Source organism: Nematolebias whitei, chromosome 2, assembly GCF_014905685.2.
Source record: "Nematolebias whitei isolate Nwh7 chromosome 2, NemWhi1, whole genome shotgun sequence".
Lineage (NCBI taxonomy): Eukaryota > Metazoa > Chordata > Actinopteri > Cyprinodontiformes > Rivulidae > Nematolebias > Nematolebias whitei.
Genome location: NC_056499.1, coordinates 5677116 through 5691633, shown reverse-complemented (window position 1 = coordinate 5691633; position 14518 = coordinate 5677116). Strand labels below are relative to the sequence as shown.

The following is a 14518-nucleotide window of genomic DNA, read 5'->3' as shown; positions in this document are numbered from 1 at the left end:
AAGTGGGTAAAGATGATGGATGGATGGATGGATAAACATTTGACTTCCAACTGTCCAGCTGAGACCTCACCATAGCAGAACATATCAGTTTATTTAGCACTGTTGTTTTTAAAGATAAAACTGGAAGGACAAAATGAAGTCAAATCATTTAGATCCAAATAAAACACAAACTATATTATTTTTGACAAAAATAAAAGAACAGTTTATTAAACTAATTCAGGCTAAGCCTTTAAAGCACTTCACAGACAAGGTGAGAATGGCAGAAAATTTTATCTTTTTTTATGGCTAAATAAGTTTTTTTTTTTTTTTTTACAAATGCATTTAAAAAAAAAGAAAACTTTTAGCTGTTATACTTCTCCTATCCACTTTTTATTAGAAAATATACTATAATGCTTATTGTAACAAGTTTATTAAAAAAATGTAAAAAAAAATGCTACAAAAAGTAAGAAAAGTAAAATAAAAAAAAATATAAAAGTGACGATCAAGAAACAGGAATTTCTCGTTTTAGTCAGCGATCTCAGAACAGTTTAAGTTTCTCTCAAACGTGGAAGAGGACAGTCAGTCGGAACATCATTGTCCTCGTTTGTGTTTTGCTTCTTGAGCTCTCGCATGGACCTGAAGGCTCGGACTGCCAGCACGGCACCGAAGATGAACACAAACACCGCCAACACCCCGAAGAGTCCGCCCGCAACATCTGCACCGTTCAACTGGCACTCGAAGCCCGTGTGCCCTTTGCTCTTGTACATCTGCTCTCTTTCCTTGCAGACGGGATCGCTGTAAGTTTCCTGGACTTTAATGAAGTAGAACGCAAGCGCAGGGATGTAACCCAAGCCAATCAGGAAGCTCAGCAGAGCCTCCACCGGCAGCACCTGGGGCCAGCGATAAGGGACTCTGAACACTCCCAGGGCGAACGTGGCACAGACGTAGATCATTAACCCCCCAGCAAAGACCATGGTGAAGGCGTACGGGGGCCGTTTGAGCTGATGGAACAGCTTGTCCAGCTCTTTCACGCGGTCTGCGTCGGCTCCTGTGAAGGCACCGGCTCCTCCGAAGTGATAATAGTAAACTCCACCGAGGCTGGCCAGGTCACGGTACCCCCCATTGTTGCTGTACGGGACTCCGGCGCAGATTACAATGAGCAGATTCACAAAGAGCTGCATGAGCTGGCAGATACCTGAAACACACAAACGAGACCCAAGAAAGAGAAAACGGTGATGGATAAAAGCACAAGCAATGAGCTTATCCTGTACGTGTCGACGTTATGTGTGTAAGAAATGAAATATGAGACTATTTGTGGATTATGAAAAGAAGATGACATTTGATGGAAAAGGGGCTTTAGATTTCATTGTTACTAAAAAATAAGTAAAATAAGTAAGCTCTGTTACTTTCATTCTGAGATTTTGCTTTTGGAAACTTTAATTTCTCTTTTTCTGGATGTAAATCACATTTTTTTGGATGATTGTTTCCTCTGGTATCAGATGCTGTGCAGCCGGAAAGATTTTTACTGAAACTTTTTTGGTTTTGGACATTTGTTATGATGCGTAACCATGGCAACAAGGCAGTTTTCTACAACAACAGCAGCTGAATAACATCTCAAAAGCTCAAATAATACCTCAACTATGGCCCCAACTCTCAAATGAGTTGAAAAGGATGTTCTGTGGACGCATTCTCATCTACCTGCCAGCTGTGCTCAAGTACCTGACCACTGAGATCCTGGAACTAGCAGGAAACATGGCTCACAAAAGCGGATAGACAGGATCGTCCCTCAGCACCTACAGTTGACTGTCCACAGCTATGAGGAGCTCGGCAGACTGCTGGGAGGAGTGGCCATCGCTCTGGAAGGAGTTCAGCCCAGCATTCAAGCGGTCCTACAGTCCAGGGGAACCAAGAGGCCAGCCGAGTCTGGGTGGACGGATCGGACGGCATCTGCAGCCAGTTTCTTAGGATCCACTGTGGGATGGACCTTTACAAGAGATCCTTCCTGCCTACAGCCCTCAGCATCTTTAACATCTCTTAATGAAATGAGGATAACGAGTTACAACAACAAAATAATTTCCCTTTGGGATTAATAAAGTATTTTTGAATTGAATTGAATTGAAAAAAAAAAAAACAGCAATACTACATGAAAGTTAAAAGTTTGACAAAAAAAAAGGAAAAACTTTTTCTGTATTTATTCAAACACAGCTGCAACTTCTGTTCATTAAATATTTTTTACTGTATGTTAGAAAATAACAAATAATGAGAAATTGTGTGTAGCCTTAGCGCATCCTAAACATTTTCAATAAATGTGTGTTTAATTCTGCAAGTGGGGAAAAAAAAAATCTAAAGTGTGACTAAAAGGTAAGAAATAAACAAATATGCATAAACAGCCTGCTAAGTTCATGCTATAAAAGTCACCCTCAGAATATGAGTTGTGAATGACTCTCAGCTACCAACACAACCAATTACAGTTCATTATCTATAAAATGGACTGAATTATAGCCATATCTGAATTATTGAAGTCCAGTTAGCCGTGGCGGACATCTTAAACTGGTTTTGTTTCAAAACTTGTTGAGTTGCAGAGGTACACCCGGTGATTGTTCACTGAAAGCTTCATTGAAATCCGTCCAGCAGTTCTTGAGATATTCTGCTAACAGACCGACAGAGTTGACTCTAAATATTTAATGTAAAAAAAAAATTAAAGATCGTTAAAAATATGAAAAAAAAACACATGTCGGGGATCAGTCTCAGCTACCACCACATCACCTTTGACGTAAAATGTAATGCATAGTTTTAAATCAGTTGGCTGTGGCGGCCATCTTGAGTCAGGCTGGCACATATACATGCACTCACACACAAAGGCTTAAACATTTTCACCCACCTTCGCCTTTCGGCTGCAGGTACTAATTAGATGCTAAGGTAAAATCTTAAAACCGTGACTGGCTTCGGTTTTTATGATTAACTGAACCATGCAGTTACCTCTTGTTGTTAGCGCGTATCGGAAATTGTACAAGGCTTTTCTGGGCTCCTGCACGTAATATTCTGCATCGGCGTGATACACCGAGGTCTCTCTGGGCCTGTAAGGAAAGCATCTTTATTTTTAAAGCAAAATTAACCTTTGTAGTTGCCTCCGATTGGTTTCTTACAGTCTTGAGTGTCCTTCATGGTGGTGGTCTCTGTACGCAGGTTCCTCCTTGTAAGAGGGACTTGTCAATCTTCGGTTTCTGTCTTCTTTGACCATCCTGTACCCAGAAGTCCCTCGTCCCTCAACATCTCTTGAGTTTGTATACAGGGACTGTGGCCCCTTGTGGTGGTAATCCCTGCTCCTGTGCTCAGCATCACTCCTCTGATCGTGCCTTCTGTCTGGCATCTTCCTTTTCCTGCAGAAGAAGCTTATGGACATGAATCCTATTAGAGCTTGGGTGTTAGTGCATGAAGATGGAGCCTGCAAGTCACTACAAACAGTGACGCAAGCTGGGAGATTACTTAATGCAACTTTTAACTGGGTGATGCAACTAATTAACAACTGGAACCAATTCTATATTCATGAAGTAGCCAGAAGAGCGAAATACATATCAGCTTACAGTTGACTACCTATGAATGGTAACATTTTAAAAGTCCACTGTTAATTTTTTTTATCAGAATAACTTTGTTAAAAGCAACGATTTTGCAAAAATAAAAAAATAAACCCAATCGATCGAAATGCACAAGTTCACATAAGTTTTACAATTTTAGATAAAAACTCTGATGTATATTTTTTGTTTCTTACCTCTGAATTTCGTACTTCTCGTCACTTGTTTTCGTCTACAGCACTGAGAGCCACAACATGACCCAGTTTCCTGATTCCCTTCCTGCTCCACTCACCTGCCCAGGTGTATCTCGAGGGCCACATCTGATTGGACGATAAAAAAAAAAAGGCGTTACTCGTAGAACCCCGTCTCCACCTGCGCTGAGCCACGCCCACTGATGGTGAAATTCTGCTGTGTAGATTTGATTTCCACAGAATATTAATGTTTTTATCGGGTTTATTTATTTTTTACTTATTTATTGTTTACTTATTGCTTATGTCAAAATCATGTAAACAACTTGAGCATGCATCAGGATAAACAACCCTCGTTTTAGGTTTAGTGTAGACGGAAAATTAATTTTCACGTTTGGACAGAAGCTGAGTTAAAGGAGGTGTTGTCCATTTACTCAAGTCTCTGACAAGAAAATTCAGCGACTCATGCCACAACCCGGACGAGAACGAACACCGTGCACGAGGTCAGCGTCAAGCTCGTGGATTTAATGACATCAACCGAACTATTTCCGCCCAGAAAAAGAAACTTTTCAAAATAAACGTGACTAACGTTCCTGGTACGTTCCCATACATTCATGAAATTAGTTCTCTGCATTTAACCCCTCACATGTGGAGCATTTAGGGAATTGGTGTCTTGCTCAAGGACACTACGGCATGTTGACATGGCGTGGAGTTGAACCTGCACCTCTGGTCCCGAGTCAGCTGCCCCCAAATACTTTATTACCTTTTTGTCCTGTATTTAGACAGTGGTCTGAAGAAATAAATTTGCAAATACTGTACATACAGGACAAAGACTAGTGTTTTGAGGTACTTACACTTTAAACACAAGGTGAAATGTGTGTACCTGCATGTTCATTTTAAATCTTTATTTACTCTTATGATAAACCAGCCACTAGAGAGCCCAAGCCAGTGTATCTCTTGTGCTGCTCCCAAGTCCCAAGGGTAAATTGTGAGGGTTGTGTCAGGAAGGGCATCCGACATAAAACACTTTTGCCAAAACTAATATGCAAGTTCATGTAAGTGACATTATACCGGATCGATCGAGGCCCAGGTTAACAACGACTGCCGCCGGTGCTGTTGACAAACAGGGTGTGGAAATTGTGCTATTGTTAGTTGAAGACCACGAGGAGGGAAAGTTGTCAGGAGACAGAGGGAGAAGAAGAAAGACAAGAATGTAGGACTGAAGGTGGCAACTCTAAATGTGGGAACAATGACAGGCAAAGGTAGTGAGCGGACTGGCATGATGCAGAGAAGGAAGGTAGATGGTTTATGCATCCAAGAGACCAAGTGGAAGGGCAGCAAGGTTTGCAGCATTGGAGCAGTGTTCAAACTATTTCACCATGGTGTGGATTCATTCAACCTTTATTTAGACAGGTTAACCCCATTGAACCTGGAGGACTCATTTACAAGAGAGACCTGATTTCAACAAAGAATGATGACAACAATGGACAATCATAAAAGAGCACATTTTGGAAGAATCTGGATGAAGTGATAGAGAGTATTCCCAGGGAGGAGAGAGTGGTGATTGGAGCAGACCTGAATGGACATGTTGGTGAAGGAAACAGAGGACGAGGAAGTGATGGGTAGGTTTGGTGTCAAGGAAAGAAACCAGGAAGGACAGATGGTGGTGGATCTTGCCAAGAGAATGTAAATGGCTGTAGTCAACACCTATTTCCAAAAGAGGGAGGAACATAAGAGTGGAGGAAGGAGTACGCAGGTCGACTACATTCTGTGTAGAAGAGGAAACCTGAGGGAGATTGGAGACTGTAAGGTTGTGGCAGGGGAGAGCGTGGCCAGACCACATCAGATGGTTGTGTGTAGAATGACTGTTGTTGTGAAGAAGAGAAAAAGAGTAAAATCAGTGAAGACCAAATGGTGGAAGCTGAAGTAGGAAGAATGTTGTGAGAAATTCAGAGAGGAGCTGTTGAAGGCTCTGGGTGGCAAGAAAGAGCTTCCAGATGACTGGACTACTACAGCAACTGTAGTTATAGAGACAGGTAGGAAGGTACTTGGTGTGTCATCTGGATAGAGAATGGATGATAAGGAAACCTGGTGGTGGAATAGTGAAGTGCAGGATGCCGTTCAAAGAAAGAGGTTAGTCAAGAAGAAATATGACAAGGACTGAAGAGAGGCGACAGGAATATAAGGAAAAGGGAAGTAGAGCAAAAAGGATGGTAGCAAAAACTAAGCAAAAGGCATATGGTGAGTTGTATGGGAGGCTGGACACTAAAGAGGGTGAGAAGTATTATACTGATTGGGTAGAAATAGGGATCAGGCTGGAAAGGATGCGCAGCAGGTTAGGCTTGTGAAAGTTATGAATAACAAGTGATGAGAGTGTGATGGGAAGATGGAAGGAATACTTTGAGGAGCTAATGAATGAAGAGAATGAAAGAGAAAGAAGAGTAGAGGTCATAGAAACTGTGGAGCAGGAAGTAGGAAAGATTAGTGAGGGCAAAAGCTCTGTAAAGAATGAATAACAGTAAGGCAGTAGGACCTGATGAGTGGAGGTTTGGAAATTTCTTGGAGAGATGGCAGTGAGGTTTTTGACTCAAATATTCAATGGCATCTTTGAGGGTGAGAAAATGCCTGAGGAATGGAGAAGTGTGCTGGTGCCCATTTTTAAGAACAATGGTGATGTACAGAGTTGTAACAACTACGGGGGAATTAATGTTGATGAGCTACACCATGAAGATCTGGGAGAGAGTTGTGGAAGCAAGACTTAGATGAGAGGTGACTATTTGTTAGGAGCAGTATGGTTTCATGCCAAGAAAGAGCACCAGAGATGCCATCTTTGCTTTGAATCCAATTAATTTCACTTTATTTATATAGCACCAAGTCACAACAGAAGTCGTTTCAGGGCACAGAAAGGAGGATTCTGATGGAGAAGTACAGAGAGTGTCAGAAAGAACCGCATCGTGTCTTTGTGGTTTTACAAAAAGCATTCGACAGGGTACTGTACTTTCTGAATAAACTTTATTTTGAAGCAGGATTTTAATTTTCGCATTTCACTTTTTGGGACGACTACATTTATTTTAAGTAGAGCATTTTAATACTTCCATTAATAATGGAACTTAAATTTTGTCGGGCAGCACGGTGGCGCAACTGGTAGAGCTGCTTCCTCTCAGCGAGCAGGTCCTCGGTTCAAATCCAGGTCCGGGGCCCTTTCTGGGTGGGGTTTGCATGTTCTCTCCGTGCATGCGTGGGTTTTCTCCAGGTACTCTGGTTTCTTCCCACAGACCATAAAACATGCATATTAGGCTGATCGGTAACTCTGAATTGGGAGAGTGGTGGCGCAGAGGTTAGAGAAGGTGGGCCTGTGATCGGAAGATCGCCGGTTCAAGCCCCTGTACCGACAACATCAAAAATGTGGATGGGGTAGGTTAAGTACTCACACCTGCCCTCACCCTCATTCGCCCCACTCTGGGCCCATGAGCAAGGCCCTTAACCCCCATCTGCTCCCTAAACAGGTCTCTCTTGAAAATGAGTTCTCGTGGCTCAATGAGACTACCTGTATAAATAAAGGGCAAATGAAATAAATAAATAAATAAATAAATAAATTGCTCCTAGGTGTGAGTGAGACTGTGAATGGTTGTCTCATTTGTCTCTATGTGTCCCTGTGACCTGTCCAGGGTGTACCCCGCCCCTCGTACAGTGATTGCTGGACGTTGGCACCGGCGACCCCCGTGACCCAAAATGGACGAAGCGGGTAAAAAGATAATGGCTGGATGAATACAATTAAAACATTTCATCTGACATGATAATAAGCATAGAAGCTACACGCTGCTATAACCCTGATATTAACGCCATGTTTTTGGTAGAAAGAAGTATCAAACTTGGGAACAAAAAATAAAAATAAAAATGTCTTGAAGACTTTTATTGTGAAGAGCACAGCCAACGGTTACCGGAAGTATCTACTAGCATAGCTCTGAAGCTGCCGCTATCTCAACCGACCGCGCGATGGTTTGGCTAGCTAGCAACGAACATGGCAAGGCGAGCAGCATGAAGCGCTGAAGCGTTAAATGGATTTCAATTTTCGACCACCAATACATCGTTGGACAGCTGACGATGACGACGAAGTAGAGCAGCGTTTGTAGTTGTTATTACAAACCGGTAAAACCCTCCCGGGGAAGTTTTCATCTCGTCCACGGAGGAGAATCTCACCGGGAGCATGGCTTCCTACAGCAACCAGGTAGCTCGGCTAACGTTAGCCAGTAAAACAACTCGAGCAGGGTTTAACGTAACTGCCGTATAAAGCCTCACGAACGACTCTGGTTCGTGCAATATTTCCCACCAGGCGTGTTTTCAAAATACACCTGTGTTGTGATCAGCTGCGTGTTGTCATTCGAAATAGTGGGCAAGTCGTGTCATTGAAATTCGTAGTGCTGCAAAGTGCTTGCTAATGCCCTCTCCACCCCCCCGCACTGAAACCCAACCAGCATGGCAACATTAGCTAACAGGCCGTGCGCGCCTCCATTCATAGGAGCCAGCGGTATTCTCGTGTTTTTGAAGCGATGACAACCGCGTTCAGCCAAGTTTCACTCAGTCTCGCTCGTTCCAACACCGACGACCGTTTGTTGCCAGATTCCCACGAGTCGTTTACCAATTTGAAAAGTCGCAGGAAAATGCTGCGTGCGTGCTCGGCCCACCTGCTCAGTCTGTCTGACACACGGGCCTTCTAGACTTTTCCTAACTTATTGCGCTGCAGCTTTTGTTAACCACGTATTTACTGGATAAATTGGCAGTTTCGCGGAACACGTGTGCACCTCGACGTTAGCCGTGTCCGAGCAGAAGCACAAGTCGGAACGCATTTTCGAACTTATTTAGCTGCTAGCAAGCTAGTAGCTTTGCACAGGTGGTGCTGTCATTTAGCCGAACACAGAATGCGACAAGCGTGGGCCTTTTTAGTTTTGGCGATATGTTGGCTTGTTTATTTAACCCCAAGCTTTCACGGCTAAACGTGTCCCTGTTTGGGCGACAGCCAGTTTCCGTGCAGCTTGACAGGAATCGTAGCTAACTTGAGTTATTTCTGTTAGCTAGCAGTCATGTGAGAAGGCCCATTTTGAGGTGTGCAAACAGTAACACGCTGGGTCCAAGGATTGTCTGACTGAAATAAAATTATCTATATAATAAATGCATCATACGCATTTTTTTTTCGTTGAATGGACTTTAAACTTTAAAGATACAAGCCCTTAAAAATTATCATTACAAAGAGGTATTTGTAAGCTTTTATAGAAATGAAGCATGATCAATACAATAAGTTGTATTAATTTTCTCATCAGATTTTAACATATGATTTAGTTTACGTTTTGTTGATGACGTTTAAATTATTACAAGAATGTACTCTTATGTTTTGCAAATCATTAAGCTGTTGAGATTATTTAACTAGGTCCACGTGCACCAAGTAACATAAATAAACACAAGAACAAAAGTTAACTAAATTCAAACTTTTGAAAACAATGTATGTAGTCAAAACTCGATGTGTGGTCCCTGCAGCAATAAGACTGCGAGGAAACTTGGCCAACAGGTCACAATGAAAATTCTCAAGGATACTGTATTTGTTTTAATCTGCAACTGTTGATTTAGAAATTACATGGCATTGCAAATGAGACAGTTTTTAAAAAGTGGTGGTGTCTGATTTTACCAAGTTCTCGCTGTTATAACTTGTTACAAAGCTTGTTTTTTTTTATTTTGGCATGTTGCAGGAAAAAATTAAACTCAGAATTCTTAAATTCTTACCCCAAGTTGTCAAACATTAGTTTTTACAATTGACCGCTGGCAAAGTTAAAATGTGTTTAATCCGTTTGCTCGTTGTAACTAATGTTAATATAAATCTGGATATGTTGGGCTTTTCTTATCAGAGACAACAAAAAAAAAACCACGTCATTACCATCAACACTTAATGGTTTGGCTTAGGCAAAGTATTTATTATCTGTGTAAATACATATTCTGGCAGATATAAGTTTTTATCACATATAGTATAACAGGATTATTGGTCACATTTTGGCAGCATGAATCTGCAGTTTAAATGTCACCTTGTTAAAACGGGAAATTTAGTTTATTTTGTTTAAAAAGTGTTCATTTTATTTTTAGAGAATACAATGGTCAAAATACATTTTACACAGAATCTTATTTTTGAACTTTTGATTTCAAATTTCAGAGTTTTTAAAGACATCAAGGTATAAAACCAGGGATCGGTCAGTTACTGAAAAATACAAACTGCTGAATTGGGTTTAATGCCAGAATGTATTTTACTGTCACTCACATGTGCATAAATCTTTGTTGTTGTTCGAAACCGTTTAGTTTTAGCAGTTGGACAACACTACCGTATATTTATTTGGCAGGTTTTGCTCACATTTCTAAATCAAATAAAAGTTGAGGAGTAATGAAATGCTAGAATATCTTGTTATTACACTTTGTAACTTGTAAATCACTGTTGCCAAATATCAGTCATTGTCAAACTTCCAAGTAATTTGTTTTTGTGGTCGTTCAGCTCATAATCTGCATTCTGGTTGTTTTAATATTCTGTGCAGACACATATGCAAGGTGCCGTCATTAAACTATTGAAATCATACATGTTTTTTTAATCTGTTGTCCAAATGAACAGCAAGAGAAGCTTAGCGTGGTATTCATGGCATGCCTACAGAAAGAAGCTAAGGGACATTCTTTCTGTTGTGATTGTATGAGCCATCCTGAGGCCGTTGGATTACGCTTGGCTGTTTGTCACTTGTAGTGCCGTTTCAGCAGAGTGGGCCCTCGTGCGAGGCGAGATACAAATGCTCGAACTGCACTTTCTTTTCTCTTCACGTTTCACAATCCGCTATTTATTGCTCTGACGGGATTACCAGCGTGGTCTGTGATTCCAGTCGGCCTTTTCTCAGTTGCTTCGTTTCTCACATGTGCATGTTGCTGTGGCTCAACGTTTTCTTTTAAAGCTGTTCAGGTTTGTTCGAGATGTAACGCAACATTTTTAGAAATGACATGTCGTTTATGAAAACCTTATTAAGTTACACAAAAAAATAAAATTTGATGAACGAAGAAGGTGCTTTGATGGATCGCTCTTTTTAGTAACTAATCATTTAATACGTTCTTGCGTCTTTAATTCGTGTTTGTTTTTTGTCAGTTTCCTTGTAGTGGAGTGTATAAAGTAGGTTTTTTTTTTCTTACCTAATTTTGATATTGGCAAATGTTCCTTCAGCGCAGAAAACAAAACTGTGAACAAGCCAAGCTACACAAGAAAATTTTAATGTAATCTAATACTAGAGTGGACAAAAAACACTGTTAACTTAAAATATTTACACACCTTTACTTTTACCCTACACTGTGTTTTATCTTGAAGAATTGGCAATATAAGAGTTTGTGTGCGACACCATGTACATCCATATTTCATGGACTGATTCGGTTTAAAGCTCAAGTGACGGTGTTAAAATCCATAATTTGTGCATGCTTCAATGAAATTAAGGCCTGAAGCTGTGAACTGTTCTGAAAACGGTTTCTCTGAGAAGTTGTTTGTACAATTTTTCAGAAAATGTCCCTGCTTGTTCAGACTTAGTGGTGCGTCACACTTGCCCTATTTCAACAAAAAATATTTTTTAATGCTTAAATAATTAAAGTCTTGTTACACGTTTCCCATAAAGCAAACTAAATTCAATTGACTACAGTGACAATTGGGTAACTGGTTCTCCTGAACATGACCAATGAACTCCATGCTGCCTCACAAGCTTTCCATCGAACCCATTACAGTAGCCCCTCGCTACTTCGCTGTTCGTTAATCGTGCACTCGCTCTGTCACAGTTTTTCAAAACAAGATTGGACATGACACAGTTGGTTCATTGATGGATGATCCACACAATCAGCATGGAATTTTTATTTAAATTACATTATTTTAAATGATTTAGCATCCTGCTGCAGCTGATCAGCTGTTCTCCGTGCAGAGCTGAGAAGTGGGCGTGGCCAAGAGCAGGTGGCTGAGAGCAGCAGAGGCAGGGAGCTGAAATCATGACATGCTGTCTCTTTTAGAGCGTTTAGAGTTTAGAAACATTGTTTAGAATACTGCAAGAATGTGGGAAGGGTTTAAAACACCTTTATTTTATATATATATATGAAATAAAGTACTACTTACTAATTGTACTACTATTCCTAGTTGGCGGTTTTCCACTTATCGCGGGGCTTCAGGGTACGAATCCACCACGATAAACGAGGGACTACTGTATGAAGTTTGTAAGAATGAATGTGGACCATCATCCAGAATGTGGAGCCTTTGCAAATAACGCCAATGAAAGGGTCCTCGGGCACATTTAACATCTTAAATTTTAATAGTTGTTGTTTTGTTTGGAGAAAGGCTTCGGGTGTTGGATGGACAAATATTCAGCCACTTTTTCTGTTCTCTTCAGTGAAGGATTCATCTTGTAATTATTAACCTTGTATGCGCCGGTTTTTGATTTTACCTAAGGAGAACTTCTAAAGCATAACTCTATATAATGCTAACGTCTGTTAGCATTCTGGTTAAATGTTTCTCGCACATGTAAATTACTGCCTGAATGTATCGTCCTGTCAGAAATCAAGAATGTGACACCTGCCTTACTCTTGATTTGCACTCTGTACACAAGTGCTGCCTCAGGTCAACCCACTCGTCTTAGACCAGTCGTTCCTCGAGTCAACTTAGAGCCGTTCGTTCATGTTTTATGCATGACTCAACATTTTTATGGTTCGCTTTACCTTTGCACAAGATAGGATTACAGTACTGGGTTGGTGCTGACAGATTTTATAAGATAACTTGTACACAGATATCAAGTGATAGCAGCTTTTGATGAAGCTCCAATTTAAATCTACGTTATTGAACGTATTATCTTTGAGCTGGTCTGTACCACCTTCATGTGATCTCACGTTGTCAGGCTTTTAAAAAAGCATCTCCTGAAATTTGAGACAGGTCTTCTTCTAGTTTGAGTTCATTAGGTCATTTTTAAGTGATATGAGCAAAATAGGTTTAGTAAAATCTGTTTTAAAACATTTTATTCTTTGTGATGAATGTTCTTATTGATTTCTTTTCGCAGTATATATTTGGGGAGTTCAGCCCTGATGAGATCAATCAGTTCTTTGTGACGCCTCGATTTTATGTTGAGGTAAGAAGTTTTAGTCTTTTTTTTTAGTGTGTGTGTGATGGTTAACCATTGTTGAACTGAGCACCGACTAAAAGCATCAGGGCTCGTGGGTCATGTGACAACAAAAACAGTTTTGACCCAATATTTTCCAGAAGAACTGAGTTGGCTACACACATTGTAACGTGTATGCTGTTATGAATATAAATGATAATAGATATTCAGCTCATTTAAACATTTTCTTTATTTAATTTCTAATTTGTATTTTTCACAGCTTCCTCCGTTCAATGACAAAGTTCCGTGCGTCAGTCAGTCTCCAGGTATGTATGGTTTTTACTTTCTGTGAAATGCTACAGAATGCAGTCATTAGTCGAATTTGAAGTTTCCTGAAAATAAAACATCAAAGTACCCTGCAGGAATCTTTTATCATTCATTTACCTGTAAAGTATTTTAAAATCAAGTCTTTAAAATGTAACAATTGGACCCAGGCTTGGTGGAAAGATGCCTTTTGCATGTTTATTTTTTGCAAATCTTTGCATATTATAATTATATCTTAAGGTGATTTGTAAGTAGTATAAAACTGTAAAAATACACCATTTTCGTTTTAAGATTTTGGCCCTCCAAATTAAAAATGTCACTGAAGCCACCTTCCCTTTTAGTGGTGTCCATTTGCACATAACATTTGCCTTACCTTGATTTGTATTGATCATTCAGGAAGTTACTGCACTCCTGCTGTACCTTATATTATGGAGTCAATGGGACTGCAGGTTTGCGGTGAGTTGAAAGGTCCAACACCATGTGGCTTGACAAGTTGTCATATATTATCTTAAAAACTAAAACTCCAGGTTTCAACAACCGGTGGCTTGCTAAACTGTGCATCTGTATTCTTTTTCTTGCCTGTTGGAATTTTTCTTTAGAGCTTTGCATGCTCAAGATACTCTTTTAAGTATCTTTCTTTTGCATTTAATGCATTTGCACTACTGCAGGGCTCTAAATTAAACGCATTTTATTGAACTTTGATCAAAATCTTTTTAAATATGGACGTAGCTATTGTTTTGTGGCTGCTAACCTGTTTAAATTTATACCTAGAGTTTTCTGCTAATTGCAATTTACAGTAATGAAGTGTTATTTCAGTAACTCTGAACAGAATCTGCTTTGGTCCCAGTAAAGGAAAGTATCCGCTCTTATAATAATCTTTACTTCTGCAGAAACTCAGGGTTTATTCTTTTTTGTGACCGATCAGCTGATGAAGCCACTTGGATGATTTTTCTAATTTGCACTTACTAATTTTTCCTATTTATATTTACTTCCACCTTGCTGTTTTCACTGCATCTTAATAATCTCAATCCTTGCAATATATATATATATATTTATTAACATGGAAGTTAATTTAAAGCAATGTTTAAATATATACAACTTTAAATGCATAATGTGTGGACCATTTGCTGTATTTCATCATTTTTGTTATATTGTCATAACATGTTTTAAACTTGTCTATTTTTGAATTAATTGTTAAAATGTGTTCAACTTATTTTAAGTAGTAGAATAAAATGAATTATAAATTTCTTTGTAGGTTTATCAAAATCTGTTAGAGCAACATCTCAACAGATTACACAGACTATATATATATATATATATATATATA

At 39.7% G+C, this 14518-nt stretch overlaps 2 protein-coding genes across 5 annotated transcripts in view; one reads left to right on the top strand and one right to left on the bottom strand.

The window, feature by feature from the left end:
• Positions 1 to 461: 461 nt before the first annotated feature.
• On the bottom strand, positions 462 to 3827 carry marveld3 (MARVEL domain containing 3). Of its 2 annotated transcripts, XM_037695832.1 has the most exons (4): positions 3749 to 3827; positions 3126 to 3371; positions 2959 to 3056; positions 462 to 1174 (listed from the first exon to the last, which is right to left on the bottom strand). In XM_037695832.1, the coding sequence occupies exons 2-4, from the start codon at positions 3347 to 3349 to the stop codon at positions 528 to 530; spliced, it is 969 nt and encodes a 322-aa protein (XP_037551760.1). In that variant the 5' UTR covers positions 3350 to 3371; positions 3749 to 3827; the 3' UTR covers positions 462 to 527. The 2 variants fall into 2 exon arrangements, with proteins under 2 accessions (XP_037551760.1, XP_037551752.1); XM_037695824.1 differs by lacking the exon at positions 3749 to 3827 and having other exon boundaries at positions 3126 to 3382.
• Positions 3828 to 7711: 3884 nt separating this feature from the next.
• The window catches only part of usp10 (ubiquitin specific peptidase 10), a 21152-nt gene continuing 14345 nt past the window's right edge, over positions 7712 to 14518 (top strand). For 2 of the 3 annotated variants that reach the window (XM_037689610.1, XM_037689602.1), the window contains exons 1-4: positions 7712 to 7967; positions 12829 to 12897; positions 13148 to 13193; positions 13588 to 13647. In XM_037689610.1, the coding sequence (XP_037545538.1) occupies positions 7947 to 7967; positions 12829 to 12897; positions 13148 to 13193; positions 13588 to 13647 (196 nt within the window). In that variant the 5' untranslated portion in view covers positions 7712 to 7946. The remainder of the gene's footprint in view (positions 7968 to 12828; positions 12898 to 13147; positions 13194 to 13587; positions 13648 to 14518) is intronic. The other variant, XM_037689618.1, reaches the window with a different exon arrangement.

Coding starts and splice junctions, on each gene's coding strand:
- marveld3 (XM_037695824.1), bottom strand. CDS start 3,382: ATGTCCATAAGCTTCTTCTGCAGGAAAAGGAAGATGCCAGACAGAAGG. Junction 3,057..3,125: donor CATGAAGGACACTCAAGACT/GTAAGAAACCAA, acceptor CTTTCCTTACAG/GCCCAGAGAGACCTCGGTGT. Junction 1,175..2,958: donor ATACGCGCTAACAACAAGAG/GTAACTGCATGG, acceptor TGTGTGTTTCAG/GTATCTGCCAGCTCATGCAG.